Source organism: Pituophis catenifer, unplaced genomic scaffold (genome assembly GCF_029215685.1).
Source record: "Pituophis catenifer annectens isolate HBS135680 unplaced genomic scaffold, rPitCat1.0.hap2 SCAF_3, whole genome shotgun sequence".
Classification (NCBI taxonomy): Eukaryota; Metazoa; Chordata; class Lepidosauria; order Squamata; family Colubridae; genus Pituophis; species Pituophis catenifer.
The window spans coordinates 26296996-26313813 of NW_027256883.1; the positions used below are offsets into that span (position 1 = coordinate 26296996).

The following is a 16818-nucleotide window of genomic DNA, read 5'->3' on the forward strand; positions in this document are numbered from 1 at the left end:
CTTTTGTAGCGCGGACCTCTTGTGCTGGATAGACATTGAGCAGTTCAGAAGAATGTTACACAAAAATAAAGTACAACGAGAGGAAAAATCTAAGGACATTAAAAAGAAATATCTAAATAAGAAATATTTCTTAGGACCTGACAGCCCAGCTACAAAAGAAGAACAAGAGCAGGTAACTGGCTGCATTTAAAATGTTAGTAGAAGATGGTGCTGGTTCCGTTCGTTTTCACATCTTATGATTGCTGAGTTGTGTGCTTAGTACTAAGCTATATTTTTCCTGGTGGCCAACATGCATTGTGTTTTAGTTTGATCTGATGCCCTTTAAATAAAACCAGGCTTCTATGTAGAAGTTTTTTTTTTTTCAAAATGCAGCCCCACAGAAGCAGGGAATGACAGCCTTACAGATTAAGTGGATTGGAAAGGTACCTATTCTTCCATATAAATGAACGTTTCCTAGAGTAAAACTACTATAATTTGGGTTGCAAAATCCAGATGACCACTAGATGGCAACAGAATAAATATTTGATGATTTATTTATTATTTATTTTATTTATTTTATTTATTAAATTTTTATACCGCCCCCTCTCCCGAAGGACTCGGGGCGGTGAACAGCCAAAATTAAAAACACACAATACAAATATTAAAATACATTAAAACAGAATTAAATTATCTTAGGCTTCTCCAATTTAAAACCCCATTACCCATAAAATTCACCAATTAAAAATTTTTTAACCCAGCCCGGCTTGCTGAAATAAAAACGTCTTCAGGGCCCGGCGGAAGGTCCGGAGATCCGGGATTAGTCGTATCCCTGGGGGCAGCTCATTCCAGAGGGCGGGTGCCCCCACAGAGAAGGCTCTTCCCCGGGGGGTCGCCAGCCGACATTGCCTGACAGACGGCACCCTGAGGAGACCCTCTCTGTGGGAGCGTGTTGGCCGGTGGGAGGTTATCGGAGGCAGAAGGTGGTCTCGTAAATAACTGGGTCCTAAGCCATGGAGCGCTTTGAAGATGAGAACCAACACCTTGAAGCGCACTCGGAAGACCACCGGAAGCCAATGCAGCTCGCGCAGGAGAGGTGTCACGTGGGAGCGCCATGCCGCCCCCATAAGTACCCGCGCGGCCGCATTCTGCACCAGTTGGAGCCTCCGAGTGCTCCTCAAGGGGAGCCCCATGTAGAGAGCATTACAGTAGTCAAGGCGGGAAGTAACGAGGGCATGAGTGACCGTGCATAGGGAGTCCCGATCCAGAAAGGGGCGCAACTGGCGTATCAGGCGGACCTGATAGAAAGCCCCCCTGGCCACGGCCGTCAAATGCTCTTCTAAGGACAGCCGTGCGTCCAGGAGGACACCCAAGTTACGCACCCTCTCCGTGGGGGCCAATGTCTCGCCCCCAATAGTCAGCGATGGCACCAGCTGACTATATCGGGACGCCGGCAGCCACAGCCACTCAGTCTTGGAGGGATTGAATCGGAGCCTGTTTCAGCTATTGTGCCATCAAGTTGTTGTTGACTCATAGCAACCATGTAGATCAATTTCCTGTGACAATCTGTCCCTAACTGACTCTTTCAGCACTGTATCAGCACTGTAATTGAGCCTGTCCAACTTGCTGCTGGTCATCCCCTTCTCTTTCCTTCCACCTTTCCCAGCATTACAGTCTTCTCCAAAGAGTTAGATCTTTACATAACGTATCCAAAATAGGATAATCTGAGCCTCTCTTGATATGGTAGCTCATCTTAAGACTTAAAACAGGGGTGCTCTTCAGCAGGTTCTGACAGGTTCTGGAGAACCGATAGCAGAAATTTTGAGTAGTTCAGAGAACCGGCAAATACCACCTCTGGCTGGTCCCAGAGTGTGGAGGGAATGGGGATTTTGCAGCATCCTTCCCCTGGAGTGGGATGAGAATGGAGATTTTGCAGTATCCTTCCCCTGCCACGCCCACCAAACCATGCCTACCACATCACACCACGCCCACCAAGCCACGCCCACAGAACCAGTAGCAAAAAAAAAAAAAATTGAATTCCACTACTGACTTAAAATGTATGCATGTCCCAAATGTGCTTTTTCCAAAAGGCAACTGGACTTTCTTGCGGGAGGGGGATTGAAAATGTTTCACTTCTCATCCAAGAAGCTTCTTCAGTGCTGAAGAAGAACTGAATTAAACTGAAGAAGCTTCTTAAATGAGAAGTGAAACATTTTTTAAAAAACACCAAGAAAATCCAGTTGTCTTTTGGAAAAAGCACTTTTGGAACAACCATGACTTGGATAATTGAGAATCTCCGTAGACACTGGTTAATGTGGACTTCTCAGAAGCCTTCTTAGAAGATCAATAATGTTGAACAGGTTCCTTCAGTAGATAGCATGGTCCCTGTTTTCAATAAATACTTCTAATGGACTTCTATAGGAAAGTTGGATGCATATTTAAATGTGTTTCCTGCAACAGTGATTATCCTATATGACCTGATAATTAACTTATACTTGTAGAGGAATATGTGTTAAGACTTAGATAAAAATGATGAGAAAAAGGATTACACATTACTTTAAAATATTAGATATTTAGATGAATATTGGAAAACCAAAGATATAAGCTGAGGTTTTTGCAGCCAAGAGATTAAAATGTTTAGCAAATGAATATACACATAGTTCCAAATGTTATAAACATGAATATGCATATAAAACATACATTACGCAAATTAATATTTAAAAGAATATCCAAATTTCATTGTGGGGGCTCAGGATCTGGTAGTTTTTCCCTTGGCATCATCTAATGACTAAGCAAGCAAAGAACTTTTCACTCTGAAATTGTGAAAGGGTGTTGATGGCTCTTGATTACTCTAAAGGTCTCCTTTAGTTACAGTTGCATTCAAAATATAATCTGTTATATTGCATGATGACGAATATTTCATTCTTGGCAAGAAAGAAAAAAGTGCCTCAAATTACTGAATGGTTCTAAAATTAGAGAATTTCACCCCTATTTTAAGATTGCTGAAATTAACATATTTTTCTTATTAAATGTGTTTAATATTAGCTAGTATGTCGGCCTGGAGTTATATATGTCTATGCTTTGGAAATACAGTAAATGTGTATAAATGAGTTGATTTAGTAAAATCATCTTACAGTACTTTGCCTTTGGGAGTCATTAGGATCTGGGTGGCATATAAACTTAATAAATTACTTTTGTTGTTTTGGAAGAAATCAGGTCTCATAATGTATTTTAGAATCAGAGATCACTAAGAATAAAGAAGATCTGAGGGGGGAAATGCCAAAATATTGTAGGACAGTAACCAAAGTTCAAATATCTCAGACATATACAGTATAATTCCTGCCCAAGTTTACCTTTTGAGTATCTTCTTCAGTGGTGAAATGTAAAATTTGTTACTACCGGTTCTGTGGGCGTGGCTTGGTGGGGGAGGTATGTGACTGGGTGGGCATGGCCAACATTTTTTTTTAACTTTTAAAAGTATGTGTAGAAAAAATGCTTTTAAAAGTAAAAAAAAAGCCTCTGATGATCGCGCGGCTCAGCTGGGCATAGGGGGGGCAGGGATTTCTGCTACCGGTTCTCCAAACCACCCACCACCATCGCTACTGGATTGGGCGATCTGGTCCAAACCAGGAGCATTTCACCCCTAATCTTCTTATACATAATATTAACAAAAAAAATATTTTAAATGACAATTTTAGACACCCGTGCATTTTATCAATGTAGGTTATGTTCATTTCAGTTATAGATGGAAATAGCTGTTTTCCATGGAGATGGAAACTATGCTTATACTATCTTTCCTACACTGAGTTGGATTACGGCCTCCATCATTTACATTCAGCATGGCTTAAGTGTGCCTGGCATGATGGCTGGGGTAGACCAAGTTATAAGGAAGATAACAGATGCAAATGTTGCCCTAGATTTGACAGATTACCTAGTAAGGAGTTCACATTCCTTTATCTGTATATAATAGAAAGTAATTAAGGGATTGTATGAAGACTCTATTACAGTGGAAATTCTTTCCCTTAAAAAGCTGAAGTTGATTTATAGACACAGTAGCTCTGAAGAAGGACTTCTTTAATTCAAAACACACTGGGCTATAAAATAAAGACCATATGATGCATAAAATCATGTATAGTTTAGGACCAAACTATTTACAGGACTGCCCTTCCTAAACATCCCCTCTATACTTCTGGATACATTGAGCATCTCTGGTTAATGTTGCTTTCTGCATGAAAAGGGGAAGCAATCCCCTTTTTCATTACCATTTAGGAAGGAGCTCAAGAAATATTTGTTTATCTAAGTTCCCTAAGTGTATCTGTTTTATTATTTCGCTGTTTTAAAAATAATTGCTTTATTGTTTTAATGATCTAAGTTTTACTTTAATTGGAATTTTTAATTTTTTTTCCCAAAAGCCACCCTGTGAAGGCCTGCCTCAAATATTAATCAATCAATGGTAAATGAATTTTGGATTTTCCTCACTTGTTTTGCCTTGACTTTGCTTTACTCTCAAACATTTTGTGGTCCCCTGGATGTTTTTACTAGGTAATGAAGTCACATGGAGGCTGGGGGCAAGTACTTCATGAACTAGTTTCTCCCGTAATCTTGTTAGACGTTCAAAAGTACGCCCAGAAGAGATTAGAGAATAAGTGGTTGCCGCTGTTTTATACCCGCAAAGACTCTGGAAAGTGGAAAACACTAAAGGTAATATTTTAATAATTTATATGGCATTCTAGTGACATGTAGTTTGAATGGTGAATACTTCAGAGTGCTTGATTATCTGAAAATCAATGATCATAAGAAGCATGCAAGAGAGTACAGATGACTTGGTAGGCAGTTTTGCTTCTAATGGATTCCTTAGTAGATATTCTTCTAAGCCACTGAAAATGAAAGTTGGGCCTCTACATCTGGCAAGCATTCCAGAGTTTGCTGGCGGGAGGTAGAGACCTTGATCATTGCAAGATTCTTTCCATCATCCACAGTCCCTCCCTCACTGAGACACAAATGCAATTCAGTCCATGTGGAAGCTCACAGAATAATGCAGGTTCTGAAGACAAGAGGCTGGGCTCCTTCATGCTCAGCCTGTCTTTTTCTCACACTGCAGCTGTTGCTCATCCTCCCACCTACGGCACTGCCTTCTATCAAGAACAGTATTGATCCTTTCTTCTGCACGATAGTAAAATAGATGGAGTCCTTGTCTGGCTATCAGCCAGGCCTTTCATTCAGTGTAGGAAAGAATTATTGGCTCTATGCTGCAATGAATCTACTGGATGAGAAAGGGGCTTTTAAGTTGGTACCCCTCCAAAGAGGAAAATTGTTGAATCTGCAGAGTCCTCACTTCACTGATTTTATGAGTGTGGAGTTGGGAGATTAAGCCTGGCTTTGTTTTCTGTTCTTTTTCATTTCTTCAAAGTTTATTCAGTGTATCAGGTTACTTTCCTGACTAGGGGAAATAATAGTTAGGGGAAAATGTATTAGTATATCTAAGGGCAGCTGTTCTCTTTCAGCAGTGGTCCATTCAGGCCCATGCTATTTCAGGAAGTAATCAGGATGCCTTTTCCTCATTAGCTTCAAATTTTAAGATAGCCAATGTATTTGATTTTTGACCGTCCAGATTGAAGAAAATATAATTTCGTTCTTTAAAGGAAGCCTAATCAATATTGACCAGAGTTAGGATATCCTTCAAGGAACGAGGACACCCTCAGCATCGGTATTAATATTCATGCAAGTAATCAATAAGCTGTTTTGTCGTGTTTGCTTTCAGCTACATATGGAAGAGGCAGCGGAAGACATTTTAATTCAGGAACAGGAAAGGAAAGAAGCACCGTGGAAGGCAAGCTGTGTTTGTTTCTACTTGGGTCTGTGTAATATGGACTCATCGTCCTCTAAACCAGGGGTGTCAAACTCAAGGCCCGGAGGCTACCCATGGGGTGCTTAGATCTGACCTGCAGGGCTGCCCTGGAAACAGCAAAGGACTGGCCCGCAGTGCCTCTGCCATCAAAAACAGAGGTCCGTTTTCGCTGGCAGAGGGTTGCAGGAGGCTGTCACAGCCAAAAATGGAGCTCAGGAACCTGTTTTCTCTGGCAGAATGCTCGGGGCCACCACAGGCGCCCCCGACACCAGTGACATCGAGCTGGCCACGCCCACTCTGGCCATGGCCCCCCCACCCCCGCCGATGTCAAATACAACCCTGATGCGGTCCTCAATGAAATCGAGTTTGACACCCCTGCTCTAAACTATGCAGTCTTTACATAAACAGGAGAGTAAGCCTAGCTGGTGTTAGGTAAGAACAGTCATTTCAGTATTGCATTCATGATGCTACATCGGTAGCATTGGCTCGTATTGTCAAATTAAGAAAATTAAGTTAATGCAAATGCCACAGTCTCTGTTCGAATTGATACAATTGGAGTCAGAAACCTAAAAAAAAAAAAGAAATCTAAATGGTCTTTTTTTTAAAAAAAGTTTGTTTTTGATTTCTGTGGCTACAAGTGCAATTAACAAATGTATGAACAATACCTGAATAAAGATGCAAGCTTTTGATATTTTACTTTTAATTGCTTGCCATGGCTTTACACTTTAATTTAATATAGAAAGTATGTTTTCTTTCTGGAACAAAATATTGGTTTTTACCAACTGGAAGATAATTTATTATTGAGAGTGATTAAATGCACTCATTAAAAAATATGAAATATGCAGCACAGTGAGCAGGATTAATCATGACTCATGGAGTCTGTTTTACTTATAGCTATGTTCTCACATGATGATCGTATTGATTTGTTAAATGACTTAAAGCCTTGTGACATGACATATATCAGACCAGTTCTGGCCTTTTCCTTTTTTCCTCTCTTTTTATTTATAAAAGTTTTTTTTTTAAACAAACAATCAATCCTTCCGTGTGTCTTCTCAGTGTTTCTTCCGTGACTTCTTCTTTCTTTACTCCTCCTATCTTCATTTCTCCTTGATAGTTTCCATTTCTCTGTTGCAATATTTTCCCCAAATTACAATACATTTAATATAACATTCTCCTTATTTAATTATCACAATCTTTATCTATATCTTTTTTTTAACCAATCATAAAATTTCCCCCATATCTTATAATAGTCAGTATCCTCTCTCTCTTTAATCATCAAAGTTTTTTTTCTATCTCAAAAGAACAGCAAACTCTTTATATATCTTGGAGGTCGGAGGACTTTTCTTTTTGATTTAGCTTCTATAGGTAGCTCTCGACTTACAACAGTTCATTTAGTGACTATTCAAAGTTACAACACCACTGAAAAAGTGACTTATGATCATTATTCACACTTACCACCGTTGTAGCATCCCCACGTGATCAGAATTCAGATAATTGGCAACTGATTCACATTTATGACGGTTGCAGTGTCCTGGGATCATGTGATCACCTTTTGTGATCTTCTGACAAGCAAAGTCAATGGGTAAACCCAGTGGTGGGATTCAAATAATTTAACAACCGGTTCTCTGCCCTAATGATTTCTTCCAACAACCAGTTCACCAAACTGCTCAGAAAGTTAACAACTGGTTCTCCCAAAGTGGTGCGAACTGGCTGAATCCCACCACTGGGTAAGCCAGATTCACTTCACATGTAATTCACTTAACAACTGTTATTCACTTAACAACTGTGGCAAGAAAGGTTGTAAAATGGGGCAAAACTCACTCAACAAATGTCTCATTTAGCAACATAAATTTTGGGCTCAGGTGTGAATTTTGCCCCTTTTTATGACCTTTCTTGCCTCAGTTGTTAAGTGAACCCCTGCAGTTGTTAAGTCAGTAAGATGGCTGTTAAGTGAATCTGGCTTCCCCATTGACTTTGCTTGTCAGAAGGTTGCAAAAGGGGATCACATGACCCTGGGATTCTGCAACTGTCATAAATATGAGTCAGTTGCCAAGTGTCTGAATTTTGATCATATGACCTTGAATGGTTGTAAGTGTGAAAAATGGTCAGAAGTCACTTTTTTCAGTACTGTTGTAATTTTGAACATTCACTAAACGAACTGTTGGAAGTTGAGGATTACCTGCACTGATGACATTACCTAGTTTGGTCATGAAATGTCTGCAAAGAAGCAACCCAGCTCAGAGAGCACCAAGGACTTGGCACTAATGTTTTTGTTTTGTTTTGTTTTTCTCCCTGTAGTTGTTTCTTTTGGCAGGACCAGGGAATACAGGCAGGTTAAATAGGAAGGCAGGACTGAGGGATAGTTCAGGAGGGGCATCTTGTGTGCAGGGAATCTCTTCAAGAGATTTTTTTCTACTCCTAATGGTGTCTTTCCTTTTTAAAGATGTCTCTCAAAAATCTTGGAACAAGGTAGGAGAAATGTATGAGATGTCATGTTTCAAATTTGTTTTACAAATTATTGCCTGATCTCCTGTGTCAGGGATGAAATTCAACAGGTTCTGGAGAGCCAGTAGCAGAAATTTTGAGTAGTTCGGAGAACCGGTAAATACCACCTCTGGCTGGCCCCAGAGTGGGGTGGGAATGGAGATTTTGCAATATCCTTCCCCCAGGAGTGGGGAGGGAATGGGGATTTTGCAGTATCCTTCCCCTGCCACGCCCACCAAGCCACGCCCACAGAACCGGTAGGGAAAAATTTTGAATTTTAGCCCTGTCTTGTGTCATTTAAAAATGACTCCTTCCACTGTGCTGGTAGGTTCTGCAGTGGTATTTAGATTTTTTAATTTTTTTTTTGTTTCTTTCGGTTTCTTTTTAGTCTGCCTATTCCTCCATACTTGTCCTCCGTGCTCCCCTTTTCTTGATGTGAAGACCCACAAATGTCTTGGTGGCATTCATTCAGTGAAACAACAAACTTTCAGCGTCTGTCTGGGTTCATGGCGATTGTTTAGAGTGGCTTTTGTCTACAAGATGTCAAGGGCAGGGCAGTTTTAAACTTGCACCTTTCACGATCTGTGATTACTCTTGCATGTTTCTAAACAATTTCAAACTTTTCCCCTTTCTATTCATAACTCATACCTTACAGCACAGTCATATGTTCTAAATCATTATTAGTCATTTCCTTTTTCCCGTTGTCCCTTCCAGAGAAACTATGCCCAAATCAAACAAAAGAGTGGGAGACAGACAGTGGCTGCCAAATTCTACTGCGTCTATGCAGTGAACTACTGAAGATTGGGGTCAATGCAGAGATAAGCATCAGACAGCTTGCCCTAGTAATGCTTGTGTTATTGCCGTTGTATAAAATGTGTGCTTTCTTTTCTCCATCCCTCCTTTCAACAGCATAAGAAGAATTGGGTGCTTTCATCTCAGGAAATCATTACTTTCCGTAAAGCTCTGATGAATCCCATCACAGCTCTTCAGTTTCAACACTTTGTGTCCCTGAAAGGAGATTTATTGGGGAATGGAGTGATTTTCTGGCAGGAGGTACAGAAATATAAGGTACAGCATTTAAGAAATGGAAATAATGCAGTTACTCAGCAACCAGAATATTTATGTCTAGAGCTATGGTATTACTTTGGAACCATTTCAGAATAGGTGATCTAAAGATACTAACTCCAGGACTCTTTGAGACTTTGTCCTATTACTTAGCTAAATACCGAAATACAACCTTGATGACCAAATACCTTTTTCTCAAATATCCCATTCCTTCCCCTTTGTCTAGTTTAAAGGTAAAGGTAAAGGTTCCCCTCGCACATATGTGCTAGTCGTTCCCGACTCTAGGGGGTGGTGCTCATCTCTGTTTCAAAGCCGAAGAGCCAGTGCTGTCTGAAGACGTCATGTGGCCGGTATGACTACACGCCAAAGATGCACGGTTGCCTTCCCACCAAAGGTGGTCCCTATTTTTCTACTTGCATTTTTTACGTGCTTTCGAACTGCTAGGTTGGCAGAAGCTGGGACAAGTAACGGGAGCTCACCCCTTTACATGGCACTAGGGATTCGAACCGCTGAACTGCCGACCTTTCGATCGACAAGCTCAACATCTTACTCACTGAGCCACTGTGTCCCTCTAGATTATACCTCTAGAATTTCTTGCTAGTCCTTCACTTCATAATCAGGTCTGATCCTGCTACCCAGTTTAAATGGCAGTCTCTAGGCTACTTAATCATACTGTGGTTGTCATATTTGTTAGATTGGCGCAGGGAAAAGAAGACGCGACTCAGCAGAGGTCCGTTCAGTACTTTATTCAGCACAAGCGGAACTGCCGGCTGAGCTGCCGAGCCCTCCTTATATACAGCTCTGGCAAGCTAGCCGGCCAATGACATTTATTTAAACTTCCCGCCGGTGGATTAGCCAACCACCGGCGGATTCCCATATAAGGACACAACAGTATTCAATCCAGGATAGGATACTGTGGCTTTTACCAAATAAGATCAACAGTCTAGCAAGGAATCCTGATTCTGTAGCTCTAGGCCTTAGTTGTGCAAGCATAATATCAAACTGTAATTCCCAATTGTGGCTAGAAGATTTAGAACCCTCCTTCCCATGCTTTGAACTCCTCTTCCCTCCAGGATTTGCTTTAACCTTGTTATCATTTTATAAAAGCATCAACATTGTGATGGCAAACTATGATAAGACCTTGAACCAGAACTGAAATGGTTGCTAAGCATAAAATGAAACATTGGTTTGTTCTCTGCTGTTTGCTGTGCTCTTGACCTCCTAGCCTACCCTTCCAACTGCCCACTTTGTTTATGCAGACTGTATGGCAATTTATAAGCTTTTCCTCTGGCATCTTGAGTGTGTGGCCATCTTCTGTGCTTAGTTGACATTTCAGTATGCTGTGCAAGCTCAGAAAATTGAGTTCATTGTTCATTGTTAAGTTATCCATTAGTTAATGAATCTTATGCACACATTCAAATTGTTTACTATGTAACATGGCTGCTATTAACATTTGAGATGTTGAACTAAAAGCAAGGAGTATCTACACAATGCCTGATGCAGTATGACAGCAGTTCCAATTATTTGTATTTGCAATTTTTATTCTCTGTCTGAAACACTTAAAAGTTAGAAAAGTGTGCTTCTCCCTCCCTCCCTCCCTCCCTCCCTCATTCATTCATTCATTCATTCAGTACAGGTACTGCCTGAATTCAGATTGACTCCTAGTTCACATGCAAGTTAATATAAAAATAACAATTTACCTAAAACTGCAAACAGATGGTGAATCTGGTCAATATCTAAAATAGATGCTATACGCCCCTCAGGGGCTCCAACTACCCTAGCCTAAAGCCTGGGAGAAGACCCAAGTCTTTAAGGTCCTTTAGAATGCCCTCAGGCAACCCCCATAAAGAGGCAGTGCAATTTATGTCCGTATCAGTGGTGGGTTTCAAATTTATTTACTACCGGTTCTGTGGGTGTGGCTTAGTGGGCGTGGCATAGCTTGGTGGGCATGGCAGGGGAAGGATACTGTAAAATCTCCATTCCCACCCCATTCCAGGGGAAGGATACTGCAAAATCCCCATTTCCTCCCAATCAGCTGGGACTTGGGAGGCAGAGAATAGATGGGGGCGGGGCCAGTCAGAATTTTTACTGCCGGTTCTCCGAACTACTCAAAATTTCCGCTACCGGTTCTCCAGACCGGGTCAGAACCTGCTGAAACCCACCTCTGGTCAGTATGTTTTCCTTTGAATTCAAGGACGAGAGAGAAAAGTAGATCAATGTAACTAACTATGCAGAAGAGCCCAAAAATAGGTGGATAAGGAGTGTATATGTGTGTGTGTTGTGAGAAACTAGTGTGAATTCATCCTTAGAGATGTCTTGATACTATTAAGTGTAACATTCAAACAGTTCATTAGTTGTGTATTGGAGTGGTGGCAAATTCATGTATCTATCTAACACAGTTTGCAATATTTGTTATCATTTAACACAAGAACATGCTTGGCATAGAATCAAAATATATAGTACATTATGGCTAAATAACATGAAATGAATAGACAAAAAAACCCCACAGCTCACTGGATGTTACTGAAGTACACATTGCCATCATCCTCATTGCTTATCATTTTTCTTAGGGCTGAGAGTTATAATTCATACAATATCTTAAAGGTCACCTAATTGGCCATTGGCATCCTAAAGCAGGGATCTCCAACCTTGGCAACTTTAAGACTTGTGGTCTTCAACTCCCAGAATTCTTCAACCAGCGAAGCTTTGTTAGCTGAGGAATTCTGGGAGTTGAATTCCACAATCTTAAAAGTTGCCAAGGAGACCCCTGTCCTAAAGGGTCTTCTGAGAGTTAATTTATTCTCTCTGTCCTTAACATGGTTGCAGTCCAAAAGGAGTGAGATCTTCCCTTCTAACATGAATTTTTATCTGATTCCTAAAGAAACTTTGAACTTGCCTACTTACTGAGATCTTTTTCTGAGAACTTCTTCAGATTCTTGCCAAACTGAAGTAGGTGATGATGACTGAAGAAGATTTTCACACAATGAAGCTCTGATTCTGAAATGGTTCCCTGGGAAATTTTTGTAAAGTGAGTTGGCCTGAGAAATAGAACCTGAAGAGTGGCTAGGGAACTGTATTTTAGACATAAATCAAGCTCACTATCTAAATAATTTGCATTAGCTTTCTTTGACCTGGTGCTTTCCAGATATGTTGGGATGGCAGTTCCCAGAATTTCCCGCCAGCTGTTGGCCATACAGACTGGGAATTATGAAAGTTGCAATCCTAACACATCTGGAACTCATCAGGTTGAGGAAAACTGATTTACATGTTGACTGTGTAATTGCATATATGCTCTGAATGTTTCGTTTCTTCATTTTCAGGACCTGTGTCATTCTCACTGCGATGAGTCCATTATTCAGGAAAAGATCACAACCATTATCAATTGCTTTATTAATTCTGCCATTCCACCTGCTCTTCAGATTGACATACCTCAGGACCAAGCCCAAAAGATCATTGAACACAGGAAAGAGCTAGGCCCATATGTGTTTAGAGAAGCACAGGTACAGGAATAAGCCTTGTGGGTAGCCAATGCCTTTTGTGTAGATTGAGAATTATTTTTATGAATGAACGTGATGGGCGCAAAGCTGTCCCTATTACAGAATCTGGATTGGCATACTCTAGCTTTATATTAGGGCATTAAAAATAAAAATGAAAAATGGGATCCATGATATGCATAGAGATTCCATCTGTGTACAGGTAGTCCTCGACTTACAGCAGTTCATTTAATGACCGTTCAAAGTTACAACAGCATTGAAAAAGTAATTTATGACCACTTTTCACACTTATGACCCTTGCAGCATCCCCCTGGTCACGTGATCAAAATTCAGATGCTTGCAACTGACTCATATTTATGATGACTGCAGTGTCCCAGGGTCATGTCATCCCTTTATGCTACCTTCTGACAAGCAAAGTCAATGGGGAAGCCAGATTCACTTAACAACCATGTTGCTAACTTAACAGCTGTGGTGATTTGCTTAACAACTGTGGCAAGCAAGGTTGTAAAATGGGGCAAAACTCATTTAAAATGTCTCCTTTAACAACATAAACTTTGGGCTCCATTGGTCGTACGTCAAGGGCTACCTTTACATAAGATTTTGTCACATTCAAATATTGTTCAGGGCCACTTCCAACTTTGGTTTCTTGTGATTCCTAAGAAATACTCTAAAAGTATATGATCTTTCAGAGTTGTTCAATGCAATACCCAAGAAACTCTTGATAAGAAAAAATAGGATATTCTACTCTCACTTTCTCTCTCTCTCTCTCTCCACATGCGCACATGTACATACAAAAGTACAGAGATTTTAGATTTGTGCTGAATATATGTCATCAGTGCACAGAGCAGTTTATTAATTTTTTAAAAAAAAATCAGAGTGCTTCTGGATCCAATTATATACTCCTGTTCCAATTCCCCTTTAAAAAATAAGCATAAGTGTGAGTGGCAGCAATTTGCTGTATAGACAAAATAAGGTATCTTGTAAAAATTACTGTTGACTACTGATGGTAAAATCATTTTTCAAAATGTATTTTAATAATCCTTCCATCATTTCACCTTGAAACACACCTGAGTGTTGCGTCCTTCCACTATCCTTCACCTTTTAAAGATCAATTAATCTTTAATTGAAACACAAGAACCTAGTCTCCACAAGATGACCAGAAATACACTTTATTAATGCTATATTAACAAAATCTTGTCAGACTGATTGTGCGTTGCTCCTCTCCCTCTGATACCCCATGGAGGAGCCAGACTGAGTCTTTTTGGCCCCCCAGCTGATGCTGGCTCATAGTCTGGAGCAGGGGTGGGTTCTACTTACTTTTACTACTGGTTCGCAACAGGATTGTGCGCGCACGCTCACTTCATTCACATGCACACCACACATGCATGCACAGATCGCCGATAACGACATCCAGGGCAGTGGGTGGGGCCTCCTGCTGGTTTTACTACTGGTTCTTGTGAACCGGTCCGAACCAGGGGCAACCCACCACTGGTCTGGAGGTCCTCTTGAACACCAGGCTCCTTTCCTTTCCCACATCAAATAGCTTCTGAGAGGTTCTAATGACTTATGCATGAAAATAAAATTAACTTTCAAAAACTAAAATTGGAGCTTTGAGAGAAGAGATCATGGAAAGTGTGATGGCTCTCCTTGTATCCCCTCAGTTTGTGCCTGGCGGGCAGGAGAGAGTTGCAACTGACACAGATGCTAGGCAAGTAAGGAGAAAGATAAATATACAAATGTCCTATATTTAGTGTTAATTTTCCAGAAATCCATATAGTGAATTTTTGAATCTCTGATTTTATAAGTAGTCCGCAACTTGCAACTGTTCATTTACTGGGTATTCAAAGTTACAACAGCACTGGAAAAAAATTATTTACCACCAGTTCTTGCACTTACGACCGTCACAGCCTTCCCATGTGATCAAAATTCAGGGCTGCATTTATTTATAATGGTTGCAGCATCCCAGGGTCATGTGATCATTATTTGCAACCTTCCAAGTTGATTTCTGACAATCAGAATCAGTGGGGGAAGCTGGATTCATTTAACAACCATATGATTCACTTAACTGCAGTAATTCGCTTAACAACCATGGCAAAGAAGATCATAACATTGGGCACAATTCACTTAACAAGTGTCTTTCTTAGCAATGGAAATTCTGGTCCTGATTGGGTTCATAAATCCAGTATAGGGGTGTCAAATTGATGGCCTGCAGGCTGGATGCATCACACACTGACCACGTCCACGCCTGATTTAGCAAAGGGGGGAAAAGTCATGATACGTCATGTGACAACGCCATGACGATATGAGTTTGACACCCCCTGGTCCAGCACAATCTGTACTTTCATATCTCTTTTGTGTCAGTAATGTAAAGGAAATAATCTCTCTTGCAAAGAGATTATATCACTTCAAAAAACCTCACCAGTTCTGCAATGTTGTTTCAGAACTTTTCTGGAGGCAAAAACTTAAGTTTCAAAAGAGGCACCATTCATCTGTCAAAAGTTGAATATTCTGGACAACAATTTGGATTTAAAAGTAGTTCTGATGTAATTTGTTTGGTTGGTTTTAGAAACCTCATATTAAAAACAATTCACCAGTTAATGTTTTTATTAATGCAAGACATTATAATTTTTTTAAGGAAAGGCTTTGAAACTGTGGCTTAAGAAATTTTTCATCAACCATAAACGCATTTTGATGGGAAGCATCTGCCTGTCTGGAATAAAATATTAAAAGGCAATATGTACAATGCTGGGAGTTTGTGCTATGCATTAGAAGCATTTATCATTGGCAAATATTCTAATTGTCTGCAGTAGTGTTTGTTTCTGTGGAGTACTGCATTTTAAGACATCCTTTTCTATTTCCCTGCTTCAGATGACTATTTTTGCACTTCTCTTTAAATTTTGGCCAATGTTTTGTGAATTTCGAGGTAATTTGACTGATGAAGCTATTTTGCCTTGCTTGGCAAGAGAAAAGAAGATACAGAAATTTAAAAAAGCAAGAGAATTAGAACAGAAGGTAAGAAGACCAGATTAACAACACACATTCCAGTTAATAATGTGAATCACTCAAAGTAAGATAAACTCTCAAAATAGCACAACTATTTTGTACCTGATCCAAATCCTGCAGAAGTGAAATAAAAAAAAATGTCCACATTACAAATGGCATTTCCCCTATTTAGGACTACTCATTTATTATATTTGATTTCTGGCACTGTAGGAATTTTAAGAGAGAGAGCAATATTTTATAATGAAGCATACTTTGAAAGTTTGCTGAAGTATAACAACCTAGATGAAAACACCTTTTGATGCCAGCTCTCCATAAATCTGCTTTCTCTAAATGTATGCCTTTGAGATGTGTGGGAATAAGGTTCACATCATACACAATGTTGTAATTCAGTCTGAACTGGGGAAAGCTGCTTTAAGAATCCTCATTCTTGTGAATTCTCCCAAGAATGTAATTCTATATTTGCAGAGAGTTGCTAAATGCTGTATGCATAGGATCCATTAATCAAAATATTATTAAAATATTATTATTCAAGTGACCCCAGCCCAAATGTTAGGATTGGAAGGGGGCAGAGATATGGAAGGAAAGACAGAAGAGAACAGGGCTTCATATCATATGTTGTGAAGTAACCCTCCAAATGGAACATTTACATCCCAAGAACTCTGCCTTCACCTAACAAGCCTATTCAGGTTAGGTGAGGAATGAAACCACCCTGAAGGACAGATATGGGGTCCCCCAACTAACTTGCTTAGACTGAAGAAGCTACTTGGATAGCAGTGAAACATTTCTAACCAGCAGGAAAAGAAAAGAAGTCCAGTAACATGACTCAGTTTCCAGAGACACCATAATAAAATTTTTAACTTCCACCCTTGTGGGAAAATACTGAAGTGGGGAAGTGAAGAAATTCACTTTCCTCCACAATACTCAGCAGAAAGCAGTATTTACAGTAGG

General features: G+C 40.1%; 1 protein-coding gene across 1 annotated transcript in view; it reads left to right on the forward strand.

Annotated features, from left to right (window-relative positions):
- RGS22 (regulator of G protein signaling 22) overlaps positions 1 to 16818 on the forward strand; it is an 86149-nt gene that overhangs the window by 64540 nt on the left and 4791 nt on the right. The window contains exons 19-24 of the mRNA XM_070942092.1: positions 10 to 172; positions 4519 to 4677; positions 5738 to 5806; positions 9218 to 9376; positions 12694 to 12873; positions 15736 to 15879. Of these exons, the coding sequence (XP_070798193.1) occupies positions 10 to 172; positions 4519 to 4677; positions 5738 to 5806; positions 9218 to 9376; positions 12694 to 12873; positions 15736 to 15879 (874 nt within the window). The remainder of the gene's footprint in view (positions 1 to 9; positions 173 to 4518; positions 4678 to 5737; positions 5807 to 9217; positions 9377 to 12693; positions 12874 to 15735; positions 15880 to 16818) is intronic.